Below are 26,748 nucleotides of genomic sequence, written 5' to 3' on the forward strand. Positions count from 1 at the left end.
TTCATCTCTCTTCGTCGAACGTTCACGGAACTGGTTCTCTCGCAATTAACCGCGATGATCTCCGATAAATTTGTCCATAATCTCTAGCTTGTTTTCAACGAGAACCCCGACGACGACGTTCGAGAAGCTCTCTTGTCGTGTTTCCATCGTTTCGTTTCCTAAATGGACTCGTTGCGATTCTTGGAATTTGCTATTTAAGCAAAATACGAATCTCGAGGAACTCGCCAGTTTGGTTTTTCAATTTCTCAAGGGTTACTGACACGCGCGAGCTACAGGGTGCGATTTTTGAACCGTTTCGGGGACCAATCGATCCGTTGGAAGTGAACGACGGTTCGAGTTTTTACGAGATGATCGCATGCAAGTTTCATAAGCCATTTGTTATTCATTCTCCGGAGATTAAATCCGATAAATATATATTGCGTATTTCGATCTATTTGCCACGTGTACGGTTGATTTTTCTAGCGTTCGAACTACAATGATTTCGTTGGAAGTAAACAAAAATTTGAGCTCTCGTGAGACAATCGCACACAAACTTAATAGTCATTATCGAACTTAACGTTGACATTGAAAAACTTGATAAGTCATTCGTTACTCGTTCCTACGAGATCGAACTTTTCTAATAAGTATCGTATTTTTATCTATTTGTCAAGTGTAGTGTCGATTTTCAAACGATTCCCCTTCGAGGACGATTGGTAATATTTTGTTGCGCGTAAACAAAAATTTCAATTTCTCGATCATTTCACGAGATCATTGTGCCCGTTTTTAACCAGCCATTTATTATCACTTCCCACGAATGCAAACCACGGCACAATTATTTCGATCCATTCGCAACGTGAACATACATACATCAATCGTGCCACGAAGTGTTACATTTTAGATTTTATGCACTCGCGAGATAGCTACGCTAATATGGAAAACATATGCAAAACGCGAGCGTAACACGTTTCATAAATTAATATAATAACATTAATTTTTCTTTTTTCTTTATTTTGCATAAGTGCATATCCTCTGCATACGCTTAGCGTACATGTGCCCGATATACGCCATAAATGCATAAAATCCTCGGTCTAGTTGTGCTTATCGTTCGGAAATTTGATAATGAATATTTATACACGATTCTAGCGGTTACTTTCGCGCCACTGTATTTAAAACCGAAACACTATAAATGTTCGCAGAGAATACCAGAAAGAAGGCAACCATTGCACAACCGACGAATCTCACGGACGAGAATGTCATATTTAAATTTCCGTGTACTCGATTCATCATCGAAGAATTTTAATACAGGGAGAACGGAGCGTTTGGTTCAATCTCCTCGCCGGAAACTGAATTCCGGATATTTTTCGATAATCGTACGAACGATATTCCGACCATTCCGTCCACTATTACACCACCACTATGCCATTACTACACCACTATTATATCACCAATATATCACTACAATACCGCTACTATAATCACTAATATATCGCTACTATGTTGCTGCTATATCACTGCTATAACACTGCTATATCGCTGCTATATCATTGCTATAACACTACTACATCGCTGCTATATCACTGCTATAACACTACTATATCGCTGCTATATCATTGCTATAACACTACTATATCGCTGCTATATCGCTGCTATATCGCTGCTATATCACTGCTATAACACTACTATATCGCTGCTACATCACTGCTATAACGCCATGTCGCTACTATACCACTACTACATCACTCCTGTGCCACTACCGTACCATCGCCGCTACACGTTATAAATTTCACGTTCGTTCAATTAAATAAAGAATCTCTTTATTTTCCCCACTTGAACAACACCTGTTCGAACAATCGACGTCGCGCCACGTCATCGCATTTCCCTCGGCGGACTGTCAGCCGCGTCGTTTCTCCATTTTCATTTCCCATGCAAGCCTTCAATTACATTGTACTCAAATCCCACATCGCCTTTTATTCGTTTTCTCCCGTGCATTAGCTCGGCGAGTGGCAGTCCAAGCCACACGGTAATTTTCCCTCGTTCCCCGTCCGCGATCCTCTTTCTCTCCGGCTCGATACCTCGATGGCCAGTCACCGAGCCGGTGAAAGAATCCACCAGCGAGATTTCGCGTAGCTTTCTTCCGGCGGTACCTTTTTGCTCGCAGAAGCGCCAGGATAACGCGTATCGCGAGGAGGTGTTGCGCGATACACGTAACCCGCCCCCCTCCTCTACACACATACACACACACACACCTCGGTCGAGGGCACCGACTTCGAACAGTGCTTGCAATTCCGATCCACGTACACCTTAACGACTCGAGAATAGCTCCATCGACGATGTCCTTTTTCTGGCGCGCTCTAATGGGCCCCGTAGACCCCGGATTCTCCGGTCCCCTTTCGCGCGAGGAAGCTTCGCTTCGATAACTCGATGCAACCGTTCGTTTTCCACGGTCGATCCGACTCGAGCCGAGAATCGCTCGAACCGATGGTCAATTATGCGTTCGTGAAGCCCCAGGTGTAAACAAAATTTTAGGGCCCGGATGTTTCGACCTTTTGAAATTTTGAAATTTTGAAATTTTGAAATTCAGACGGGCGAATACGAATCGATAGAATCAGTGGTGGATTTTGTATATGTGTATGCAGTTTGAGGAGTTTGAGGTGCGAATGAGATTTCGGGGCCCGGATATTTTTTAACATTGAAATACAAGTGAACGGATACGAGGTTCTAACATTTTTAAAAAAAGCTTTAAATATTGTGGAAAAAGAACGAAGACCAGGTGTCAATCAACCGAACCAATGGTTAATTATGTATTTGAGGAGTTTGAGGTGCGAATAAAATTTTGGGGCCCGGATATTTTTTAACGTTGAAATACAAGTGAACAGATACGAAGCTCTAATATTTTTAAAGAAAGTTTTAAATATTGTGGAAACAGAACGAATACCAAGTGTAAATTAACCGAGCCAATGGTTAATTATGTATTTGAGAAGTTTGAGACGCGAATAAAATTTTGGGGCCCGGATATTTTGACATTGTAAAATTTTGAAATTTTGAAATTTTGAAATTCAAACGGACGAATACGAATCGATAGAATCAGTGGTGGATTTGATATATGTGTATGCAGTTTGAGGAGTTTGAGGTGCGAATAAAATTTTGGGGCCCGGATATTTTTTAACGTTGAAATACAAGTGAACAGATACGAAGCTCTAATATTTTTAAAGAAAGTTTTAAATATTGTGGAAACAGAACGAATACCAAGTGTAAATTAACCGAGCCAATGGTTAATTATGTATTTGAGAAGTTTGAGACGCGAATAAAATTTTGGGGCCCGGATATTTTGACATTGTAAAATTTTGAAATTTTGAAATTTTGAAATTCAAACGGACGAATACGAATCGATAGAATCAGTGGTGGATTTTATATATGTGTATGCAGTTTGAGGAGTTTGAAGTGCGAATAAAATTTTGGGGCCCGGATATTTTTTAACGTTGAAATACAAGTGAACAGATACGAAGCTCTAATATTTTTAAAGAAAGTTTTAAATATTGTGGAAACAGAACGAATACCAAGTGTAAATTAACCGAGCCAATGGTTAATTATGTATTTGAGAAGTTTGAGACGCGAATAAAATTTTGGGGCCCGGATATTTTGACATTTTGAAATTTTGAAATTTTGAAATTTTGAAATTTTGAAATTCAGACGGGCGAATACGAATCGATAGAATCAGTGGTGGATTTTGTATATGTGTATGCAGTTTGAGGAGTTTGAAGTGCGAATAAAATTTTGGGGCCCGGATATTTTTTAACGTTGAAACACAAGTGAACGGATACGAGGTTCTAACATTTTTAAAGAAAGTTTTAAATATTGTGGAAACAGAACGAAGATCAGGTGTAAATCAACCGAGCCAATGGTTAATTATGTATTTGAGAAGTTTGAGACGCGAATAAAATTTTGGGGTCCGGATATTTTGACATTTTGAAATTTTGAAATTTTGAAATTCAAACGGGCGAATACGAATCGATAGAATCAGTGGTGGATTTTATATATGTGTATGCAGTTTGAGGAGTTTGAAGTGCGAATGAGAATTCGGGGCCCGGATATTTTTTAACATTGAAATACAAGTGAACGGATACGAGGTTCTAACATTTTTAAAAAAAGCTTTAAATATTGTGGAAAAAGAACGAAGACCAGGTGTGAATCAACCGAACCAATGGTTAATTATGCATTTGAGGAATTTGAAGTGGAAATGAAATTTCGGGGCCCGGATACTTTTTAACATTGAAATACAAGCGAACGAATACGAGGGACGAATCAATGAGAAATTATGCATTCGAAGCCTCTGAAACGCGAGGAAAATGTTGGTGCTCCAACATTGTTAAATATTGAAATTTAAACAAAACACGAATTTTTATCTAAACTTCTTGCCTCCACGATAAGAGAAGTAGAACAAAGTTACGAGTATCGATCAACGATGCAAAAATACATATGTATATAAAAGAATTATCTTTGCGGCGATGGTTTTCTGCTTTTCGAAACAGTCGATGTATCGATAATATTTCCGTAATTCGATTGCCCGTTATCGTCGTTCGCAATAAACATTATTGGTGATTTATTTAAACGGATCTGGTCGGCGCTATCTCTTAAATAAATTCGTGTGAAGTTTCGCGTTTTCACGCGTGTTGAAATGCAACTTCAAAATGAAGTAATAACCTTTAACAACAAAATAAGCTTTCTGGTCGGTTTGGCTGCCCGAGGCGTACACCTCCATTCCGCTTGTACGATATAATCCGTCACCGATTCGAACGCTAATAACGTTTTAACTATTTTCCAATCGACGTTTTAACGTTTGTCGCTTCTCGCGTGCTTCGCTCTACCAAATTACTTTATCGACCGTTTCGATATTAAACATTATTCTTACGGACGCGTGACGATCCGTATCAGAAAAATACACGCGTATCGTAATCCTTTTGCACGGTTCCCAGGTAACCAATCGTAATTATTAGGTTGTTCGGGAAGTCGTTTCGTTTTTTTTGGTGAAAATGAAACACGATTTTTTTAGAGTGTACACACATTCTATTAAATTATACATTCTCCGTTTTGAAAAACGAAATCACTTTCCGAACAACCCAATAATTTATCTCGACAAAAATGGGAATATCGAATCTCTGTAGAATTACAAAAATCAATCCGACTCTTAAAACAGTCGTTAGAGAGCACGATACATAAAGTGTCCCGAAACTTATGACAGTCTCAAAAATGTATACAAACTTGGTACAAAAGAAGCTAAAAAGATATTTCTCTACAGATTTCTTTCCTTCTCGATCATTGATAGATTACTCAGCAAACACACTTCCACCGAGCACGTCTGTTATTACTTGAATCAATCGACACCAAGCGTCTTCAACTTTATCAATTTTGTCCAAAGTCTCGAGTTTCGAGATTTCCAAGGTTATCGGCCGTCGAAAAATCCCAGGAAATTATTTTCTTCGTCGATACCGACTTCGATCGTATCGATTTTGTCCAAAGTCTCGAGTCTCGCGATCGATGTCTTTCGAAGTTCCCCAAAAAACTCTAACCCAAAATCCCTCACTACATTAAATACCACGATGATGATCGATGACCGGTGCCCCGTATATACGTTTCTTTGAAACGTTAACAAGAAACTACACTTAACACGCGGTAAACTTTCGCCTAACAATCCTCAACGAAGCTACGGAATACCAATTACACTAATACTTTATCGACGAGTATTTTTACACTTGACACACCGTAAACTTTCGCGTAACAATCCTCAACGAAGCTACGGAATACCAATTACACTAATACTTCATCGACGGATATGTTTACTTTTGAAAATCTGCAAAAGTATCGAGCAACTCCTAACGAAAATTCGCGTGCGTCGTGTTAACAAGAAACTACACTTGACACACGGTAAACTTTCGCCTAACAATCCTCAACGAAGCTACGGAATACCAATTACACTAATACTTTATCGACGAGTATTTTTACACTTGACACACCGTAAACTTTCGCGTAACAATCCTCAACAAAGCTACGGAATACCAATTAGACTAATACTTCATCGATGAATATTTTTACATTTGAAAATCTGCAAAAGTATCGAGCAACTCCTATCGAAAATTCGCGTGCGTCGTGTTAACGATCGTTTGAAAGTTCAGACCGTTTCGATAATCTCGAAGACGGTTGTCGAAAGGTCCCTCGCGTTAAAGAGCAGCCCACGACCAAGTTCGTAAACACAGGAAGAGGGAGAGAAATAGCGAACAAACAAAAGGCTCGACGCCAGTGGGGTTGGAAGGGGTCGGAGCAAAAGCGCGCGCCGACGTCGACCTTCCCCGTGTTCTTTTTGGGGCCGACTCGGCCCGGAGCTGCGTAGAAAGTCGCGGACCCAGTCGATCCACCTTCGTTGTCCCACCACGAGGGACCGTCTCAAGGCCCGCCGTGACTGATGGAGGGAGGTCCGTGCCGCAGTTTCGGTAACTGCGTCACGCATCGCGACTCGTCTCTTCGAATCGTCAACCCGCGAACGAACGAACGAACGAACGAACGAACGAACGAACGCTCTTTCTCCCGGCGAATACGGTTTTTCAATCACGGTGGATTCCCGCGGCATCACTTTCGGTCCCTATGGACTTCCAAGATTCTAAGATCCGATATTAACGAACGTCGATCGCGCGAGATAAATATCAAACGCAAGATCTCGAACCCCCGGAGTATCGAAGATCGCCTCGATCCAATTGCAAAGCGTTTGGCGGCGAGGTGAGACTTTGCACGTTTCTCACGGTGATCTACCCGAGGATTAGGATCTTCCGAATCGATCGAGTACCGAGGTGCTTCGCGAGTGCATCGTAGTGTTCTCGAGTGTTTACTGTTTCGTAACGGTGGAACTATTTGGATTTTTGAAAAGTGTACTTTTGAGTTTGTGGACTCGAAGGAGGTATTTGTTCGAGCGATGACACAACGAGGGGTGTTTATGCGCGGGTCACGTGCTCTATGAAGATTCCCGGGATCGTTAAGGGTGCTGTCATCTCTTTCGCAAGGTTGTTAACTTTTTCTTATTTTCGTAGGTACTCGTTTCGCGCTAAGTGGCATTATTCGCACGGTGTGAAAGTAGAGTTCGTAGAATTCGGGACGTGTCACCGAATGCTCGACTTCGAAGGAGAGTTCGCGCGATTATTTTCGCGTACGCTCTTGAATTATTTGAATTTTTCATCGCGGATGATCGAAACGTTGATTGTCTTCGGTTACCTCGCGAATAAACGGGAAGTATTAATTGTACGGGTGTAATTGAGAAATAAGTTTGAACGTTCGGCGAATCGTTCGGCTCGAGACTTTTCGAGTGTTTTCGAATTTTCGATCGTGCGTCGTTGAAGAGCGGGTTGTCTTCAGTTGCCTCGAGATTGAAAGGGAAACAGAAATCCTACAGGAACAGGAATGGAATCCTGAAACGAAATAGAAGAATGGAATAGATTTCTCGCGTGCCGAGCGCGTGATGTTAATATCGGTAAATTGAAACAAATTCTCGTGGAAATGAAACTCCTTTCGTACGCAGCTCTCGACCCCCTTTGACAAGTCGCGAACGACGAGAGAATTGACACTCATCTTTTACGTAACTAACAGTCACTTTCACTCCTCCTCGTTGATAAAAATACGTCCTACAATGGCCGAGCATCCTATCAATTTACGATTGCATTGTCCCGTGCGACGTGTCACATCTTAAACCCAACTGCCACGTTGTCCTAAACCTGATCTTCCTCGACTACTGAATTTGCACGTGACTTCATTGTACCGAACGCGTACAGGCTCGAAACATCGTGTCGGCCCGACGCCATTAGGTTGCATCAAGTAACGCGAGGAAACGTCAATTTCTTAGGGACACAACTTTAAGCGCTCACTGTACCCGTAACGATAAACTTACGTCGTACGAACCAAGCCGTTATTTCAAATATGTAACTACGTCTTCTGCAAGAAAAAAAAGGAGAGTAAAATATTGAAACGACTAACGAGCAGAAAGAAAGTGAAGCGTAATAAAAAAATAAGTAGTTTTAAGATTTATTTTCTTCTTTATTTGTTTCTTCGCGTATTTCGAGTATTCAATTGCAGATTGTAAAAAGCGAGTGTCTTATTAATTTGTTCGATAAATGGTACCTCCGATTTATGAATTTTTATTTAAACTCCAACGATTAAGATTCTTTGAATAAAAATTAATTCTGGTCTTTGAAACGGTAAAAAAAAAAAAAAGAAAAACCGCTGATCTACTCCCGCCATAACCTAGTCCGGTTACTAATCTATAACATCTCCGCCATTGCGTTGTGAGGGGTTATCACGTGATTCGGAATATGTCAAGAATTTTCAAACAGGTTTGATAATTAATGAGAGAACGTTGTGAAGCTTTCCTCCGTGTTCAAGATGCCCACTTCAGGCTACGGAGCTTGTATTCTTGCCCACGGTAGCCATTTTGAACTTTTCCTCGACCGCAAAACTTCGAAAGTCTCCGCGGATCTACGTTTACGTAACATTTGTTTATCGAATTCTTTTATTCCCCGGGGTAATTTAGTTCGTAAAGCGAGACGCGTGTTTCTTTTCTCTTTATTTTCAGAAATAATTTTAAGAATGATAAGTCTAGAAATAAACGAAAGCGATCAAACTATTTTCCAAACTTTCCTCCTTATCGTTCACGTCTTCCGAGCAAACGAAAAGACCCGTTCACCGTTAAATTGAAATAAATTTAAACCGTTAAAGTAAACCGTTGTTTCTTCCATCTGTACACGAAATGAAAGACAACGAAACGATTCAGTTGTTCGAAAAATGTCCGCTTTTCTCCGCGAATCGGCGTAAATCGCTGAAACATAGCATTATTCCAGATCGGTATTATTTATTTTCGTTTCGATGGAAATTGGCCCAGTTTCGAAGAGAAGAAAATCAATGTCCGGCATCGCGACGCCTCGGTTGTTTGGACTTTTGGTCGTGAATTAAGTCACCCTCGCCATGTTTCCCGTTCTCGCGAGCTCGGGCAAGTTTATTGGCCGCGTCTCGCGTTTTAGACGACTGAAAGTTTCGATCGTGGCAACGCGAACGTCCAGGGAAGCCTCCCGTTTCATCGGGCGATGTTCGTTCGATCGTTGAAGCGTGTCATTACTCGAGATTTCTCCACGCAGAAGGAAATTGCGTAGCATATCGGCCTGTAGTTGTCGTTTCGAACATTTCCGTTGGAAATAATGGCGTATCACCGCTGAAAACACGACGCTGCGCGAGTTTCGTTCAACGAATCATCTCGAGAACTCCACTCGCGAATAAATATTGCGTTTCTGTTCGTCTATCGGATAACTCGATCTCCGAACAAGCCGTTTATTATAACGCTCGACCCTTCAATTTTCGAGCATTTTCCAAAAACGAACGATACACAAATCTAAGAACGAAACAAAGTTCGAAAGAAAAATAATAAATATAAACGTTAACGATAAATTTACCGAACCGAACAGTCCTCGATCGAGCATTCGTATTATTTACTTTTTATATTATTCAATTTTTACTTCGTCGAACAACTTGGACAAGACAGATCGGATTGTCGTTTATTCATTTTATTTGACATCGACCGGTTCAATTTTCGATACGATCGATAAAATGATCTGGTTATTTCGCGAATCAGATCATACGCGTCTCGAAAGCTCCTCTTCGCTTCTTGAAAAGATTCCTCGTGGCACGATCGAAACACCAAGATGTCGTTGGCTTTGATCGAATTCATAAACAGTCGTTAATTCCAGCGAGATGCGCCCGATGACAAGTTTCGCGAACTCGGTTTGCACGAGCGTGTCATCGCTAAATTTAACCGCCGCGGTTCAACAACTGCATTCATTCTACTTATACGTCGTATCGGAGCATATAGGGTTAGAGATAACACGGCCTTAACGATAGTTTATCGAGATCCGCTCGATAAGGTTTGCAATCTTTCCTATCGATCGATGTGGCACGATTACGGTGCCGGTTTTCGGGTACACTGAACCCTGACGCGCGAAGTAGCCTATCTTGCCCGACAGTTACGAGAATTCTTAATAAGATAATCTTATCGGTCATCGTGCAAATGGTAAATACAAAAAATAAAGGAAAAATGAAAACAAGTGGAATAATGATCTTCGAGCCATCGAAAAAAACGGTGAATTTCTGAAAGAGAAAAACATCGATGTTATTCGACTTTGGACTATTCGATGTGCTGTTCGAGTTTGTCGAATAATACTCGCCACGTTTGGGTCTTCTCCGACCCGGTGTGACTTTCGTATCGTTGAACGATACCGTTGATACAACTTTCCTTAGAAATGAAGGAATATTCCAGTAAAATGATGGAATCTTTGTTTAAAATATCTACGGGAGGTTAAGTTACGGGTCTGTTTGGACCCAAGCGTGGTCTCTCCCGTGATCTACCAAATCATCGGTATATAGAAGAGTTAAGAGAGTATCTTCGATGAAAGAAGGTACTGTTTTAAAAAAATATTCGAGAAAAACTATTCCGCGAATCAATTTTATTTTCGTTTTATCAGAAGGGGCACACATTGTAGACTATTTTACGAAATTGTTGTACAGTTTGATCTTGTTCTTCGGTAAGAAGAACAAATCTTTAAGTTTCTTTAAGCGGTCCCCATTGCTTCTATTTCCAATGCTTTTTCCCGCAACAACGAATCCGTTAAGTGAACTTATCGCGCAGACTCCGGAAAGTGAGTTTCGAACGAAGCGTGTTTAAAGTTTCAGTTACGTTTAACCACTTATTCCTGCGCCATAACCGGTACCTTACCCGTGCTTCCTGCTCCCTCGGGGAAGAAAGGTATCCTCGTAAAGATACGTGCCCCCTTAAAGATACGTGTCCCCTTAAAGAAGCTCTAACGCGTGAAACGTAGACCAAACATAAGTTTCTCGAGGAATTAAAGACGACAAACGTATCGAGATCGGTCTGGTATTCTGTGCGAGTGTAACCGGGCACTTGGTCGTTCGCTAGCCTTCGAACGGAAGAAACGCAGAGATGACTCGGTCGCGGAACGCCTGAAAATACCAATCCGCGTCGCGATGCTCGTGGAGAAACCGTTCGTTCAGTGGGTCAGTCGTGGCTGTTGAAATCGAAAGCAGGACTCCGTTCCGCGGGATTAACCCCTCGTGCGACACGAACGCTCGAGACTCTCGAGAAACCGTTCTCTCTCTCTCTCTCTCTCTCTCTCTATCGGGAAGCATCGAGTCGAATGGTCTAACGACGATCGTTTCTCTGTTACAGATACCTCGAGACAGCTACGGGCGACAATTCGATTCGAGCAGTATGCACCTGCAGCCGAGGTTCGAGGCGCGCGTCAAGATGCGGTAGAGGAAGTCCCTTGAACCGCGACGAAACAAGCGCCGGAGGAAAGTCGAAGGAAGAGGAACGGTTGGTTCTAGAGCCACGGTCGGTCGTGTTCGTTCGTTCGTGATAGAGAAAAAGTATAAGCGGGCGGTAGGAACGACCGGTACGAAAGAAACGAGTGTAGCGGTAAACCGGGAGGGATACCCTGCCGTCGAGAATCTACGGGATAGATAACCAGATAACCGCGAGAGTATACCCGGGGGTTGCTCGTGGTTCGTTTCGTCAACGATCGGAGGATTCACGGTCGTGACGAGTAACGCGCTGAGAGAAAGGGAGTAGTACCGGTTGTATCGGTTCGCGAGTGCGTGATCGCGCGAAACGACAACACGGGGTTCAGGGTCGGTCCGAGAACGCGTCGGAGTACCTAGCCAACGGGTCGATAGAAACCAGTGGCTTCCCTTGTCGACGAAGAGGTACGGAAGAAGGATAAGAGCAAAGGAGAGGGATATCGCGTCGTTTCGTCGAGCAACTCGGAGGGTTTTCGATCGGGACCCAGAGCCATCGCTTCGGTAGGGACACCATAGAGCGAGAACAGACCGACAGAGCGTACCGGAAGCCGAGCCACCGAGCAGGGACGTGAACAGAGGTGAGCAGAGGACCCGTCACGGTGGCCAGCTTAGTGAGCGGCAACGTAGCAGTGCGTTACGATGAGGCGACGGGAGTGGTTGGCACGGGGGGTGTCGTGTTGGCAGCCACTTCCAGGTTAGCCGGAGCCGATCCAGCCGCGTCCAGCATGGACACCAGCGACTCCAGCATGGACACGACGAACGGTGGCTCGACGACCGGGGTAACGGCCGTCGGTACGATCGCCAGCGTGGTGGCCGGAGCAGCGTCCTTGACGTTGGTCAAGGCCGAGACGCCGGAACACCTGGCTGGAACATCGACGACGCCCTCGTCGGTTACTGGACCGGTTACAGCGGCCACCGGCCTCTTCGCAGCCATCGCCACCGGCAATAAAAGCTCGCGACCGGACGATTGGTTGTCCACCAACAGTCCCGGATCACCGTCCGCCACGCTACAGAACCAGCACGTGGTGTACACGACGCCCCAGCAACAGCTCACCGAATCCCAGCAACAACAACCACCCTTGGCGCACTCTAGCCCCCTGGCGCACCAACAGCAGCAACCGGCCAGCAACAATGGATACGCCAGCCCTATGAGCACCAGTAGCTACGATCCTTACAGTCCCAACAGTAAGATAGGTAAGTGGAGAGGATTTTCGATGTTTACAGCCGCGTCTACGGATACCGTGTGTCGAACACGGTGCTCGTATCGTTTCTCAACCAGGACGACCGTAATACGAGTGCTCGAGACGCGACGTGGACCGGATCGCTTCCACGTGCTCTCTAAAGGTAGGATTTAACATGCGACGAACGTTTCGATGCGTCGATTCTTTTCTTAACCGGAGATGAAGGAATCAAATACGAACGTTCGTCGTCTTCACGCTCGTTCGTCGTGTCACTTCGCGGAGAACAGAGACAGAAGTTAATCGTTCGCTGATCTTTCGCTCGGAAACATTCGACACTAGATTCAGAGACCGGTCAGAACGACGTTCGAACTGCTTTTGCGAAGAAATTTACTTCGAGTCTCGTACTTCGAGTCTCATTTGCTCTACAAGAGCCAAAAGAAACGTTGCGTCTCTTTCTGTTCCATACGCGCGATCAATTCTGTACGTTTCTCTTTTTCCTCGTCCATTGGTTCTTCCGAGGTACGGATACACTTCAATGTACCGGAAGCTGACGGTAGTTCGAACCTCAGATATCGCCATTGCAATATGTTTTCGTATTTGAGACACTGTTCTTCAGCTATTACGAATTTTGCTCGTTTCTACGACAACGGATGAATTTCGCGGGAAAAATTCAAGCTTCTTGAAATGTCTAATTGTCGACCAATTTCTTCGCTTCATTGTGAACAGGAGGAATTGCACGGTTTTTTTTAAACCGTGTTGCATCGAGGAGTAGACACGGTAGGGTAGAACTTTTTATTCTAACTTTGTTATCGTTTCAACGATTGTTATCGGTTAGCTTCAACGGTACTCACTTTTGTTCGCTTCGACGCTACTCGAGGTAACTTCCGGTTCACTTCGATCTCACCCGGGTTCTTTTTGAATAAAAATACAAACACCTTTTTCTCCGAAGAATTAACCTTTCCCGATACGTTCGGTTGCGACGACAATTTTCCATTTTCAAAAAAACGAAAGGAAGTCGGCAAGATGCATAAATTCGATACACAGTACTATCTAAGAGATCCGCAGAATTCATTTAGCCACCTAATACGTCAAAAGAACGAGATACTTCCGCAGACCCGCATCTTGAAAGCTAGTTCCACGAATCTTAGGAATCGATTTTTTCTTTGTATCTTTCAATAGTCCCTGGGACGATGCAAGTCCTTGAAAAACGATAGAGTTTTCTTCGTCACGGAGCAATCTTCCCCCGGTCTACTGTATATAGCGTTTCACCGGTTTCTGTAATCCAACGCAGTCCCGTAGGAAACGCTTCAACGTGGATCCTATGACAAAATGTAACGTTCTCTCGAATTCGATCCCAACCGCGACACCTAGCAAGACGCGTAAAAACGGCACGCAATCGGAAATTCAGCGCGCGTTCGCATTTCTTTCTCCCGGTCGTGTCGTCGTCGGCGAGAAAAAGAGAGTGAAACGTCGACGAGTAACCGGATGTGACGTCATCGGCCACGTTCTCCTCTCACATGCACCACCTCCCTCTCCCTCTCTTCCTCCCTCCCTCCCTCCCGCCCACCCTGCCCGCCCCCTTTGTCTCTCGTGTCCACTTCCGTCAATCCAAGTGATTGCTTGCACTACTGCCATACTGCGCCGTTCTCGCGTGCTGCGCCGATTCGCGCACGCGCGCCTCTCGATTCGACCAGTATTCCTCGCAAGTAAATCGAGATTCGAATAGAATTTCACAACTATATCACGGTGCGAAAAGAATTTCACGACTATATCGTAGTGCGAAAAGAATTTTACGACAATATCATGGTGCAAAAAGAATGTCACGAGTATATCGCGATTCGAAAAGAATTTCTCGACTATATCACGGCGCAAAGAGAATTTCACGACTATATCGTAGTGCAAAAAGAATGACGCGAATATATCGCGATTTGAAAAGAATTTCGCGAATATATCGCGATTTGAAAAGAATTTCGCGAGTATATCGCAATTTGAAAAGAATTTAGCGAGGAAATCGCGATTCGAAAAGAATTTCTCGACTATATCACGGTGCAAAGAGAATATCGCGATTTGAAAAGAATTTCGCGAGTATATCGCGATTTGAAAAGAATTTCGCGAGAATATCGCGATTTGAAAAGAATTTCGCGAGGAGATTGCGATTCGAAAAGAATTCCACGACTATATCACGGTGCAAAAAGAATTTCACGACTATAACGTAGTGCAAAAAGAATTTTACGACTATAACGTAGTGCAAAAAGAATTTTACGACAATATCATGGTGCAAAAAGAATGTCGCGAATATATCGCGATTTGAAAAGAATTTCGCGAGTATATCGCGATTTGAAAAGAATTTCATGACTATATCATGGTGCAAAAAGAATGTCGCGAATATATCGCGATTCGAAAAGAATTTCATGGCTATATCATGGTGCAAAAAGAATGTCTCGAATATATTACGATTCGAAAAGAATTTCACGAGTAGATCGCGATTCGAAAAGAATTTCATGACTATATCATGGTGCAAAAAGAATTTCACAATTATATCATGGGGCAAAAAGAATGTCGCGAATATATCGCGATTTCAAAAGACTTTCGCGAGTAGATCGCGGAATTTCGTGACTATATCATGGTGCAAAATGATTTTCGCGAGTATATAGCGATTCGAAAAGAATTTCACGAGTAGATCGCGATTCGAAAAGAATTTCATGACTGCTTTTTGCATCATGGTGCAAAAAGAATTTCGCGAGTATTTCTATTCTAATAAAATTTAAAATATTTAATATAAAATTAATGGGAAAAGAATTAAGTACTATTCTTTTTCCCATATTGATTTCGCTCGTATAATTTTCTAAAGTTTATTTGGTATTTCGAGTAAAAGAGCTTAGAGCAACGGCGAATGTGTAAGTAAATGGGTGTTTTACCCTAATCCACGAGTATAATCGTTTGAATGAAATGGTCCGAGACGATTATTACGGATATGGAACGAAAAAAAAAAAACAAACGTAAGCTTAGTAAACGATGTAATGGGAAATATCTTTTTTCCTCTTGTAATAAGAGCTTCGTTGGCTATTTTGAACAATTTCCAACAGTCTAGAGAACAAAAAGGATTCTAGTATCGCTTTTCTCAAATATTTTAATTCGAGTTCGATCTCAAATCGAACCGTTCGTATAAATGCGGCTTTAGAACAAGGAGGCGCCCAGACATCTCGCCGATAGGAAAAATCAAGATGAATGCGAGATGCGGTTCATCGAGGAAAAATTCAACCGCGATTTTTCCGCATCGAGATGTTTGTTGCACCAAATGGGGTCTCAATAAGACTGGGTTAACCGTGGCTCTGCTTTTTTATTCGCGAACGAACGAAACACTCGAAGATAAATAGTCACTGGAATACAAAAGGGACGAAAGTATTGTTTATCAAAAACCAAGCTTTTTCCAGTTTATCCATACCTCTGTATTTAAAACTTTAGAAAGATAAACCGTAAAATCATATTCTTCGAAGTTCTGAACCACACTTGGGACTGTTCGAATATTTTATAGATATTGGAATATTAAAAATAAATTTCAACTATTTGACCGTTCGAGTATCGTTACTCGATTAGTGCTACTCAAATATTCCTATTCAAATAACATTATTCGAATATTCCTATTCAAATTACACCATTCGAATATTACTATTCAAATTACATTATTCGAATATTACCAATCAAATTAGGCTACTCGAATATTACTATTCGAATTGTTTCTGTTCAAATTACATCAGGATCCGTACCTTCGACCACTATTTAAACGATGACGCGTATCGGTGTCGTGTTTATATCTCGATTACATTTTCGTTCTCGTGAAAAAATTCAATCTCGCTGAGTCGGTCGGTCTCTGGTGGATCACCTTCGTTCTTTCCCGCGCGAGAACTTTTCCGCTCAAGGCATTTCCAGACAGGTTCAGAATTATGCGTAACGTTCTCTAACCCGAGCGAAATAAATCACGGTCGATCCAATTCCCGCCGATCTCGTCATCAACGATCGTACGCGCCCTATCCTAGAGTGTACTCGTGAACAGAAATAGCTGACGTGTCTCTTATAAATTTTCCACGAACCGCGCTTCGTGGCGCTGTTTATGTGGGCTACGTCGTTAATTGCGCAACAGAGTCCACAATTGGTGGGGTTCTAAGCGGTTTTTGGCGCGATATGGGTATTTTGTTTGCGACTAGTCGCGAGCTGGTGATTGAACCCGCATGTCGGTAACGTGCACGGGTAGATAGCGAGCAGCCAGACCTACGAAGAATTTGAACCTATTAGCATTACGGTCGTGTTTCGACACGGAACGCACATTTTTAGAACTCTAGTTTCAATTTTATTTCAACCAAGAACAACGAAAAGGAATCTTACGGATGGATCGTGGTTCGTATCGTTGTACACCGCGTTAGTCCGTATCGAGCATCAATTTTTTTTTTTTATAACTATCCACGATGTTCGAGAGTTCTCGTTTCAAGGTTTCTTTTTGCATCATTAGATTTCTCAAAATTTTATCGCTCTACGAATAATTTAATACGAACTTCGTAAGTGTATCCGGGTATCGTTATTCGATTATTTGAGAATTCGAATGACGTTTTAACTCCTGTCATTTTACGTTGGAAGAATATTATCCGCAGCTGGAAACATATTTGAACAACGATATTTAAATACCTGAATATTAAAAGTCTATTCGTGACATTTGACTATGTAAAAAATATTTAAATATTAAATTATTCGATCGCTTCTAGACCTACCTCGAAATAACCGATATCACAATCTTCCTGCTTCCATGTAGCAATCAAATATTCGTATATTAAGTTATTCGATCCCTCCCAGACCTATCTCAAGATAACCGATACTCGATTCTTCCCGGTTTCGTGTACCGAGGCAGAGAAAAAACGAGAAAAATTGGTAACGGTTGCCAAAACGGAGCGAAACACCGCTTCCTGGAAAAGCTGTTTCGGTGAATGTACGCCCTCGCGAATCAACCGCGCGCAAACCCAGTCAAGGTTTAAAGCGTTTTCCCCTTTTTTCCACGGCCCCGACGCGTCTGAGAACCCATCGTAGATTTTCCAACGCTAATAGCGGGTGGTGCTGTGAATTGCGGCAGGATGCAGATACGGCCTTGAGTGGCGATGCACGAACGTGTGCGTGCACAATGCACACGGTTCGCGTGAGCGGCCAGCTCGCACGCGCAACGAGAAACCAACGGCACGTGTGTGGTGTGTTGCGAGCCACGCCAGTACGCCACACACGCTGCTTGTGCACACGAGGTTAGTACTACCCAGATAGACTAACGCGTACAGTACGGTTCAGAATTGTTCGAGCAGCTCCGTGAAGTCGGGAAGTAGTAGCGATTGTACAGGGTGACTATAAAGCGAGGGTCGGTAAACTTTTTCCAGAGAAGGGCTCAACCATGAATATTTTAGAATATTTTGAAAGCGATACGAACGTAATTATCTCTATGTAACGCTGGTAACAATGTGAGCTTCGAATAAAGAATTTTCATATATAAATTACTCGAATGAAAAATTGATAACGCAAAATTTCGTCGGTTATTCGAACCACGGATTTTAATATTGTTTTAACCATTTTCATCTAGTACGGTTCGGAATTGGTTCGAGCAGCTTCGCGAGTTGAGAAATAGTAGCGATTATAGAGGGTGACTCTAAAGCGAGGGTCGGTAAACTTTTTCCGGAGAAGGGATCAGCCATGAATATTTTAGAATATTTTGAAAGCGATACGAACGTAATTATCTCTACGTAACGGTGGTGAGAATGTGAGCTTCGAATAAAGAATTTTCATATATAAATTACTCGAGTGAAAAATTGATAACGCAAAATTTCGTCGGTTATTCGAATCACGGATTTTAATATTGTTTTAACCATTTTCGTCTAGTACGGAATTGGTTCGAGCAGCTCCATGAGTTGACAAATAGTAGTAATTGTATAGGATGACTCTAAAGCGAGGGTCGGTAAACTTTTTCCAGAGAAGGGCTCAACCATGAATATTTTAGAATATTTTGAAAGCGATACGAACGTAATTATCTCTACGTAACGGTGGTGAGAATGTGAGCTTCGAATAAAGAATTTTCATATATAAATTACTCGAGTGAAAAATTGATAACGCAAATTTCGTCGGTTATTCGAACCACGGATTTTAATATTGTTTTAACCATTTTCGTCTAGTACGGAATTGGTTCGAGCAGCTCCATGAGTTGACAAATAGTAGTAATTGTATAGGATGACTCTAAAGCGAGGGTCGGTAAACTTTTTCCAGAGAAGGGCTCAACCATGAATATTTTAGAATATTTTGAAAGCGATACGAACGTAATTATCTCTACGTAACGGTGGTAACAATGTGAGCTTCGAATAAAGAATTTTCATATATAAATTACTCGAGTGAAAAATTGATAACGCAAATTTCGTCGGTTATTCGAACCACGGATTTTAATATTGTTTTAACCATTTTCGTCTAGTACGGAATTGGTTCGAGCAGCTCCATGAGTTGACAAATAGTAGTAATTGTATAGGGTGACTCTAAAGCGAGGGTCGGTAAACTTTTTCCAGAGAAGGGCTCAACCATGAATATTTTAGAATATTTTGAAAGCGATACGGACGTAATTATCTCTACATAACGGTGGTAAGAATGTGAGCTTCGAATAAAGAATTTTCATATATAAATTACTCGAGTGAAAAATTGATAACGCAAATTTCGTCGGTTATTCGAACCACGGATTTTAATATTGTTTTAACCATTTTCATCTAGTACGGTTCGGAATTGGTTCGAGCAGCTTCGCGAGTTGAGAAATAGTAGCGATTATAGAGGGTGACTATAAAGCGAGGGTCGGTAAACTTTTTCCAGAGAAGGGCTCAACCATAAATATTTTAGAATATTTTGAAAGCGATACGAACGTAATTATCTCTACATAACGGTGGTAAGAATGTGAGCTTCGAATAAAGAATTTTCATATATAAATTACTCGAGTGAAAAATTGATAACGCAAATTTCGTCGGTTATTCGAACCACGGATTTTAATATTGTTTTAACCATTTTCATCTAGTACGGTTCGGAATTGGTTCGAGCAGCTTCGCGAGTTGAGAAATAGTAGCGATTATAGAGGGTGACTATAAAGCGAGGGTCGGTAAACTTTTTCCAGAGAAGGGCTCAACCATAAATATTTTAGAATATTTTGAAAGCGATACGAACGTAATTATCTCTACGTAACGGTGGTAAGAATGTGAGCTTCGAATAAAGAATTTTCATATATAAATTACTCGAATGAAAAATTAATAACGCAAAATTTCATCCATCATTCGAACCATGAATTGTAATATCGTCTTTGCTCGAACGAAATATTTGAACAGACTAACATTTTCGATCGGAACACGGAACTAAAACATCCATCGCAAATATGATGAAAATTTTTATGAAAACAAATAAATATACCACAATTTTTTAGCGAGAGTGTATGTTTCGTTCATGTGTGTACGTTTTGTCGATTTTAATTCATTTCCTGGCTAATATCCACTTATTGCAACGAGTTAAAGAATTTTTTCAATTTTATTTCCAACATCCGGGAGAAAAAAAACTCTACTGTTAAGAGGTTAATAAAATTTGGCCGAGCGGACACGGTTGTCGCGCGTGTAGAACCTTTGATGCATCAGTGCTCGACCGCGCAAGAATTAACCGTCCCGCGATATCGATTCGCACAACGGATCAACGCGACAGTTACGTAAAATGCACTTGCACGAACTCGTCGGGTGTGTGCTCGCCGCGTGAAACAGAGATGATAGGACGAGGTTAATGACAATATGTCAGGTTCCTCCCACGCGCCGACCGCGCTGGCCCATATAATTATTATTCTGACTGGCGCGGGCACGCATACACGCGCAGGACCATTTAATTTTCCATCGTTAGACGCGGCCGTTTTTGCGCGGAAAGGTTTGCTCCCGGTATCCGGTAATTTCGTGCGGGTCGTTTCTACGTCGCAGTTTCTTTCCTCGTGATTGTCGAGCCTGTCGTCGAAGAGCAGAAACTGAAAACCGAAATTACTTCGATATCGATGCTCTATGCTCGCACCAAACCTGAAATTACTAAGGGAGTTGGTAATATTGATATTAATTTCCTATTAGAAACAATAATATTGCGCGAGTACAATATTTAGATAATATTTTGCATCAACAGTTTTCGATCTCCTTCTATATCACTCTTCGAGAAATGTTCAGTGTGACAATAGTCGTGGTAACGATGACATTAGCCGATATATAAATTACAAAAATTAACTTAGTTCTCGACTTGTCGAATCAAATTGTAATTAATTGGGCAGAGTTATTATTCCTCGTATCGATTCTCTTCTAGAAGCAATAATACAGTATTGTGTAAAGTATAATATTTTATAATATTTCACACGAACGATACTTTGTATTAACACATTTTAATCTTTCCTCTCCTGAATAATTCTCCGGGAAATTAATCTTTAGCGCTGTAACAGATCGAAGTAACGAAACTGTTATCTCTTAAGTAAATTGCAAAAGTAGCTTAGTTTTCGATCTGACAGCTATTCCCCTTGAGAACCGTTTATCCTTGGTTCGCTCAGACCCGGAATACCATTCTTTTCGCAGAGAACAAGTGGACCCTTGTTACGTGACTTTGATCCTGGAGATCTTGTCTCCTGGATGACGAGATCTTTGACTTCGACTCGTAATTCTCGTTCTCGCGAGCAACGATTGTGTAGCGTCATTCGACGAGTCTCGTGGCGATCTTTCGCCAATATTTTCGATCGGTGATCGTCTTCGATGAGGACAACCGGAAGCCACGCTGGAGGCGGTGACTGGTTCGTTGAGCTCCAATGGCCGTGTCTCGAACACGGCGCGACCTCTGCTTTTGATGCATCGTTCGCGGTTGCACGTGACGCGTGTCCACGTACAAATTGAGAAATAGTTGCAGTAAATCGATACGGTGACGTATTAATTATAAGTACGAGATACAGTGAACACCTACAACGTGTACGGATTTTGACCGGATACGTGTAAATGAATTATTGCACGGTTCGAAGATGAACGATAAGATAAACCGAAAAATAAACAGTTTTTATTTGACATTGTACCGTCGTGAAAATATTATCTATGAATCGCCAAGGTCCTCCCGCCGAAAATAAGTCCAAACACGAGTTTATGCGGACTGTTTTTAATTACATAAAAAATGTTTCAAAAATGGGTTCCTATAGTGTACAAGTAAAAATAGTTCGAATACGGTCGTGTTTGGACTCATTTTCATTGGGAAAATCTCGTCGATCCATTGATGATAATCTCGCGAAGATACAAGGGGAAATGTTAAAATTCTTAATTCGTCAAGGTCGATTTTTAGAACGATCTCGCCACCGATCTCGACTATATGCGAATCTCCCAATTTTTCGCTTATAGTAGAGCGCTACTGTAACACGTATTATTTTTCAATTTTCTGCAGAATTTCTCTACAATTTAATTACCCGATTGTTACGATACATGCTTATTAAGATCTCCGCGAATACTTAACGACCGATATCGCGTACCTTGTGCAGTCAGGAACCGACGGAGCCAAATATTGATTTTTACAGCACGCTGGCGGAGTGCAGCAGTTACCGGGTGAGCGAAACGGCGGCATTTTTTGCATAAATTACTATTTTATTTTCGATTTCGTAATTTCTATCCAAGTCGAGATTCGATCAATGCCTCCTGTTTTCGATTCGAACTAAAAATTTGGATTATTCAATTTATCTACAATTCTTGTCCGCGTCTATTAACATTTCAATTTTTCGTCTATTTAGATATTCAATTTTTCTACAATTAATATTCAGACTCGTCTCGATCTCTCTTACAATCGATCTCGTAATTTCGAAGTAAACGGTCGGTTCGATCGTTGATTTTTGTCATCGATTCGTAACTCGATCTTGCTTCGTTCGGTGTTCGTACTAAATTCTTACTCGGGTTTACAAAACGGAATTACATCGACGAATGTCCAATCCCAAGGTCGAAACGTTTCTCGTTATAAATAATACCGGTACCGCCTATTTTCGTAGTTGAACGCATCGATGCAACGCAATTTCAATTGTTCGTACGGGAACATGGAGGAACGTATCGTCGGCATATCCGTACACCGGCGACCAGACATCGCGTCGATGTGCAACGTGACCGAGGAGAGGACCGGGACGTTCTATATTTACCACGGTTCACTTATCAGCCGCTTATCAGCGAGACAGGCGGAGGAGTCGCCTCCTCTGTGCTTCGGTTGGCAAACACTGCGCCTCGCTCCGCTTTCCCTCTTCACCCCCCTTCGCCTTTCGTACGCTTATTTTTATCTTTCTCTCCTTCGTTCTCTTACGTAACCTCGAATCCGTCTAGCGCACAGATCCACTCTTTCCCATTTTTTTTCTCTTCTTTTTTTCTTTTTCTTCCTTTTCTCCGGCAACGAAAGCGAAATTCGCTCGTCGGGTGTCCGTTTTTCGGTTTTTCTCAAAGCCCCCGAGGCACGTTGTTCCACGTACTGGTCGAGATCACGGTTTCGCGATTCGAAGAAGTTTCCATCCCAAGAGCAACTTTCTTTTCACCTCTTCCTCGAAGGTATTATCGATCGTTATCTCCTCCCAAGCCTTGTGTACTATTGTTGACGATTGACCCGGTAAAACGATCCTCGCGAGTTTAGATAACGAGCAACGACGAAAACGTTGCTCGACTGCGATTCCAGACTCGTTCGGTTACCTACGACAAGGTTTTTTCTTTTGGAAACTATACGGATACAAACCGCTCGAATCTATCGGCTCGTTCGGAAAGTCGTTTCGTTTTTTCGTTTTTGTTTTTGTGGAAACGAAACACGATTTTTTTAGAGCGTAGAAACATTTTATTGAATTGTACATTCTCCATTTTGGAAAACGAAGTCACTTTCCGAACGAACCAATGGAACACTCGAGGCTGATCAGGTTCCTCTGTAAAATTATTAACATCGATGTACGTGGTACACAGGTGTTGCAATGTAATTTTCCACGTTAATTTTCACGCTTCGTCGAGATATTCGAGAAACTTTCCACATTTCCCTTCCAGATTTGCATATCGCCTCTCGACTCGTCACCATCGACCGTTCTTACTTAAAACCCAAGTATACGACTTAAATACGATATTCGTTATTCCGTATACAAATTTATTATTTTTCTATGCATGCTCCGTTCTCAACCGAAGAAATACTTTTGTATCGTACACTAATGGGTGTTTACCCGTGCAATGAATAAATAAAATGAAAAAAAGATAATAGAGAATATTTTCGAAGGTTCGCGAGCACCGTAACACTAATCGAGACTTAAACACGATATTCGTTATCCCGTATACAAATTTATTATTTTTCTATGCATGCTCCGTTCTCAACCGAAGAAATACTTTTGTATCGTACACTAATGGGTGTTTACCCGTACAATGAATAAATAAAATGAAAAAATGATAATAGAGAATATTTTCGAAGGTTCGCGAGCATCGTAACACTAATCGAGACTTAAACACGATATTTGTTATCCCGTATACAAATTTATTATTTTTCTATGCATGCTCCGTTCTCAACCGAAGAAATACTTTTGTATCGTACACCAATGGGTGTTTACCCGTGCAATGAATAAATAAAATGTAAAAGAGAATATTTTCGAAGGTTCGCGAGCACAATAACACTAATCGAGATGGACATCGTTTTGAAACGTTCGAAATTACACAGAGAGCTATCGTTCGCTCTACGTGGAACTATTAGGAACGAATAGGGTATCATAAATTGGTATTTATGTTCGCGAGAAATCGAAGCTTCGGTGTTGTTCCCTCGTGTGACGAAGTGTTTCGCAGAAACGTTCGAAGGAAAAAGTACTTGGTGTTGTTGCACAAGAGCGAAAGAAAAACGAGAGTAGGTGGGAGAGGCGTTGATGCAGGTCGTCGGTACGTAATCAGTCAGTGGCTTCGCTTATCAGAAACGCTATCGGCGTATCATCTGTACGGAATATGCCTGACCCACATCGCAAGGTTCTTGCAACCGTTCGAAATTGCGAGTCGTCGCACGAATTTGGATAACGACTCGCGTTAGCCGTGTTGCCGTGTCCGTTTTAAAGGACTCATTAACCTGTTTAAACGTTTGCGACATGATCCGTATTTACGACACGATCGTGGACTTATTTCCTATTTTCGTGACTTCGTACGAGTCTTGGCACACTTCGATCAAGTTATTTACGACAAGAAGATGTCCAGATTCTAATCAACACCGGATTCTCGAAGATTGTTCTTGGTTCGCAATAGTCACTCGCGCGTGTTAAGCTCAGGAGAGACCTTGGACATCGAGTAGAAACCATTGCGGACCTCTTCTTAAATTACAGATCAGTGTACCGGTTAGGCTAAGTCTTGACTAGATTAAACCCTAGCTGGACCAACTTCTGACTAATCTGATCTACACCGAGACCTAAGAAGACTGAGTTCCCGTATAGACCAAGTTTTAATCGAACTGTGTCCTAAAGTAATTCTTAACTACGTTAAACCCTAGCTGGAATTAATCCCAGCCTAAGTCTTAACTACACCGAGACTCGAGAAGATTAGGTCCGTGCACGGACGAAACTCTGGCTAGATTGGACCATAGCTAACTTGAATCCTAGCTGGACTGTCTTAGCTTCATCCGAGACTCGAGAAGATAAGATCCATACATGGATTATGCCCTAACTGGATCGAGTCCTGGATCGAGTCCACGATTGAATCCTAATTGAACCAAGCCCTAGATCGAATCCATGCACGAACTGAGTAAGTCCTGGAGTAATTCCTGACCAGTTTAAACCTCAGCTAGTCCGAGTCTTGACTAGATCGAGCCTCGACCATACAAAGACCTAAGTAGATTAGATACCTAACCGATCCATAGATAAGCTTCGCGTAGCAGATTGACGAATACGTTCGAACAATCGTCACCGTTGTAGCCTCCTGTCGTGGTTTTTCTCCAATTTCGGATTTCTTGGCGGTAGAAAACACGACAGCATTACTCCAAGTAGAGACATCTACCCCTGGTTCGTCTTCTCCGTAAAAAAAAGTCCTCGCGGTCCAGTATCTCGGTTATTTCCAAGGTTTCTTCCACCGTTTTAGAACCTACGCCAGGATAAATCGTTCGATGGTCTGCAACCTTAACCACGCGAGATCCACTCTCCGCTTTTCGCCACTGTTCTCTCCCAAAGCGATACGGGTCTGGGGAACCAGTTCGCAGCAGGAACTTGGTCTATCGCCGCCTCCGAAGTGCTCACTTCCGTAAATGCCGGGCCTCGCGTGTTTCCACGTAAATACGCTAGGAAATAGGGCGATCCTCCTCGAGTCGAGTTTATTGACGAACCAACGGGGCGGGAATCTCGTGTCCCGTTCTTCGAGATATCGATCGGGCCGCAGCCGTGATTCGAAACGAAAACGGTGCCTCCTTCGTGGCCGACGAGACTCGAAGATTCGATCGCGCTCGATGAAAACGAAACTTTACGAAGCGCGAGCGAACGGACGTGTTTCTTCTAGCTAATCTACGAGTGAACACTCTCTCTCTTTCGCAGTGAACGTCTACGAGAACGAAATCTTTCTGGGCAAAATTGGAGCAAAATATAGTTAAAGATATATACAAACGAACGACTTTAACCTTAAAGCATTCTTTCATTTGACTACGTACGCGTGCCCGAAATTCGAGAAGAATCCGCGCAGAAGCGGACATCGGCTCGCTGTACACGACCACGTGAACAGAAATTAGTTTCGAGTCCGATGTCCGACAAGGTCACGTGTAATACAGTATGTATCGTCGCTAGGCTATAACTCAAGGGGTTACGACAGGGTTGACGGACCGAAACGTACACAGGTAGCCTTTGGAAATTTATTTCCGGGACGGGTATGTAATTTTATCGAATGTTTCTCCGTTGTTCGAAAGTGCATACATTGAACTATAAATTTACCAAAGTTCGTTTAAAAAATTTCACTCCCGCAAAAGTTATAACCGATCGCGTGGAGCAACTCTGTCCGACTCGGTACGAAACGGTATCTAATTATCGAAGCGTTCGAAATAAAGAGATAAAAGAGCTTTATTGTCTACGTTTGTTGTTTCTATCGTGGATTCTTTCCTTTTCGAGGAACTCGTCGCGTTACGATCGAAATAACGGTAAAAATTTTCGATGGAA

General features: G+C 42.2%; 1 protein-coding gene across 1 annotated transcript in view; it reads left to right on the forward strand.

Moving 5' to 3' along the window:
* The window catches only part of Ecr (ecdysone receptor), a 245,080-nt gene that overhangs the window by 99,550 nt on the left and 118,782 nt on the right, over window positions 1–26,748 (forward strand). Inside the window, exon 2 of the mRNA XM_076311653.1 lies at window positions 11,246–12,570. Coding sequence (XP_076167768.1) covers window positions 12,102–12,570 — 469 coding nt within the window. The 5' untranslated portion in view covers window positions 11,246–12,101. The remainder of the gene's footprint in view (window positions 1–11,245; window positions 12,571–26,748) is intronic.

Source organism: Ptiloglossa arizonensis, chromosome 5 (genome assembly GCF_051014685.1).
Source record: "Ptiloglossa arizonensis isolate GNS036 chromosome 5, iyPtiAriz1_principal, whole genome shotgun sequence".
Taxonomy (NCBI): Eukaryota; Metazoa; Arthropoda; class Insecta; order Hymenoptera; family Colletidae; genus Ptiloglossa; species Ptiloglossa arizonensis.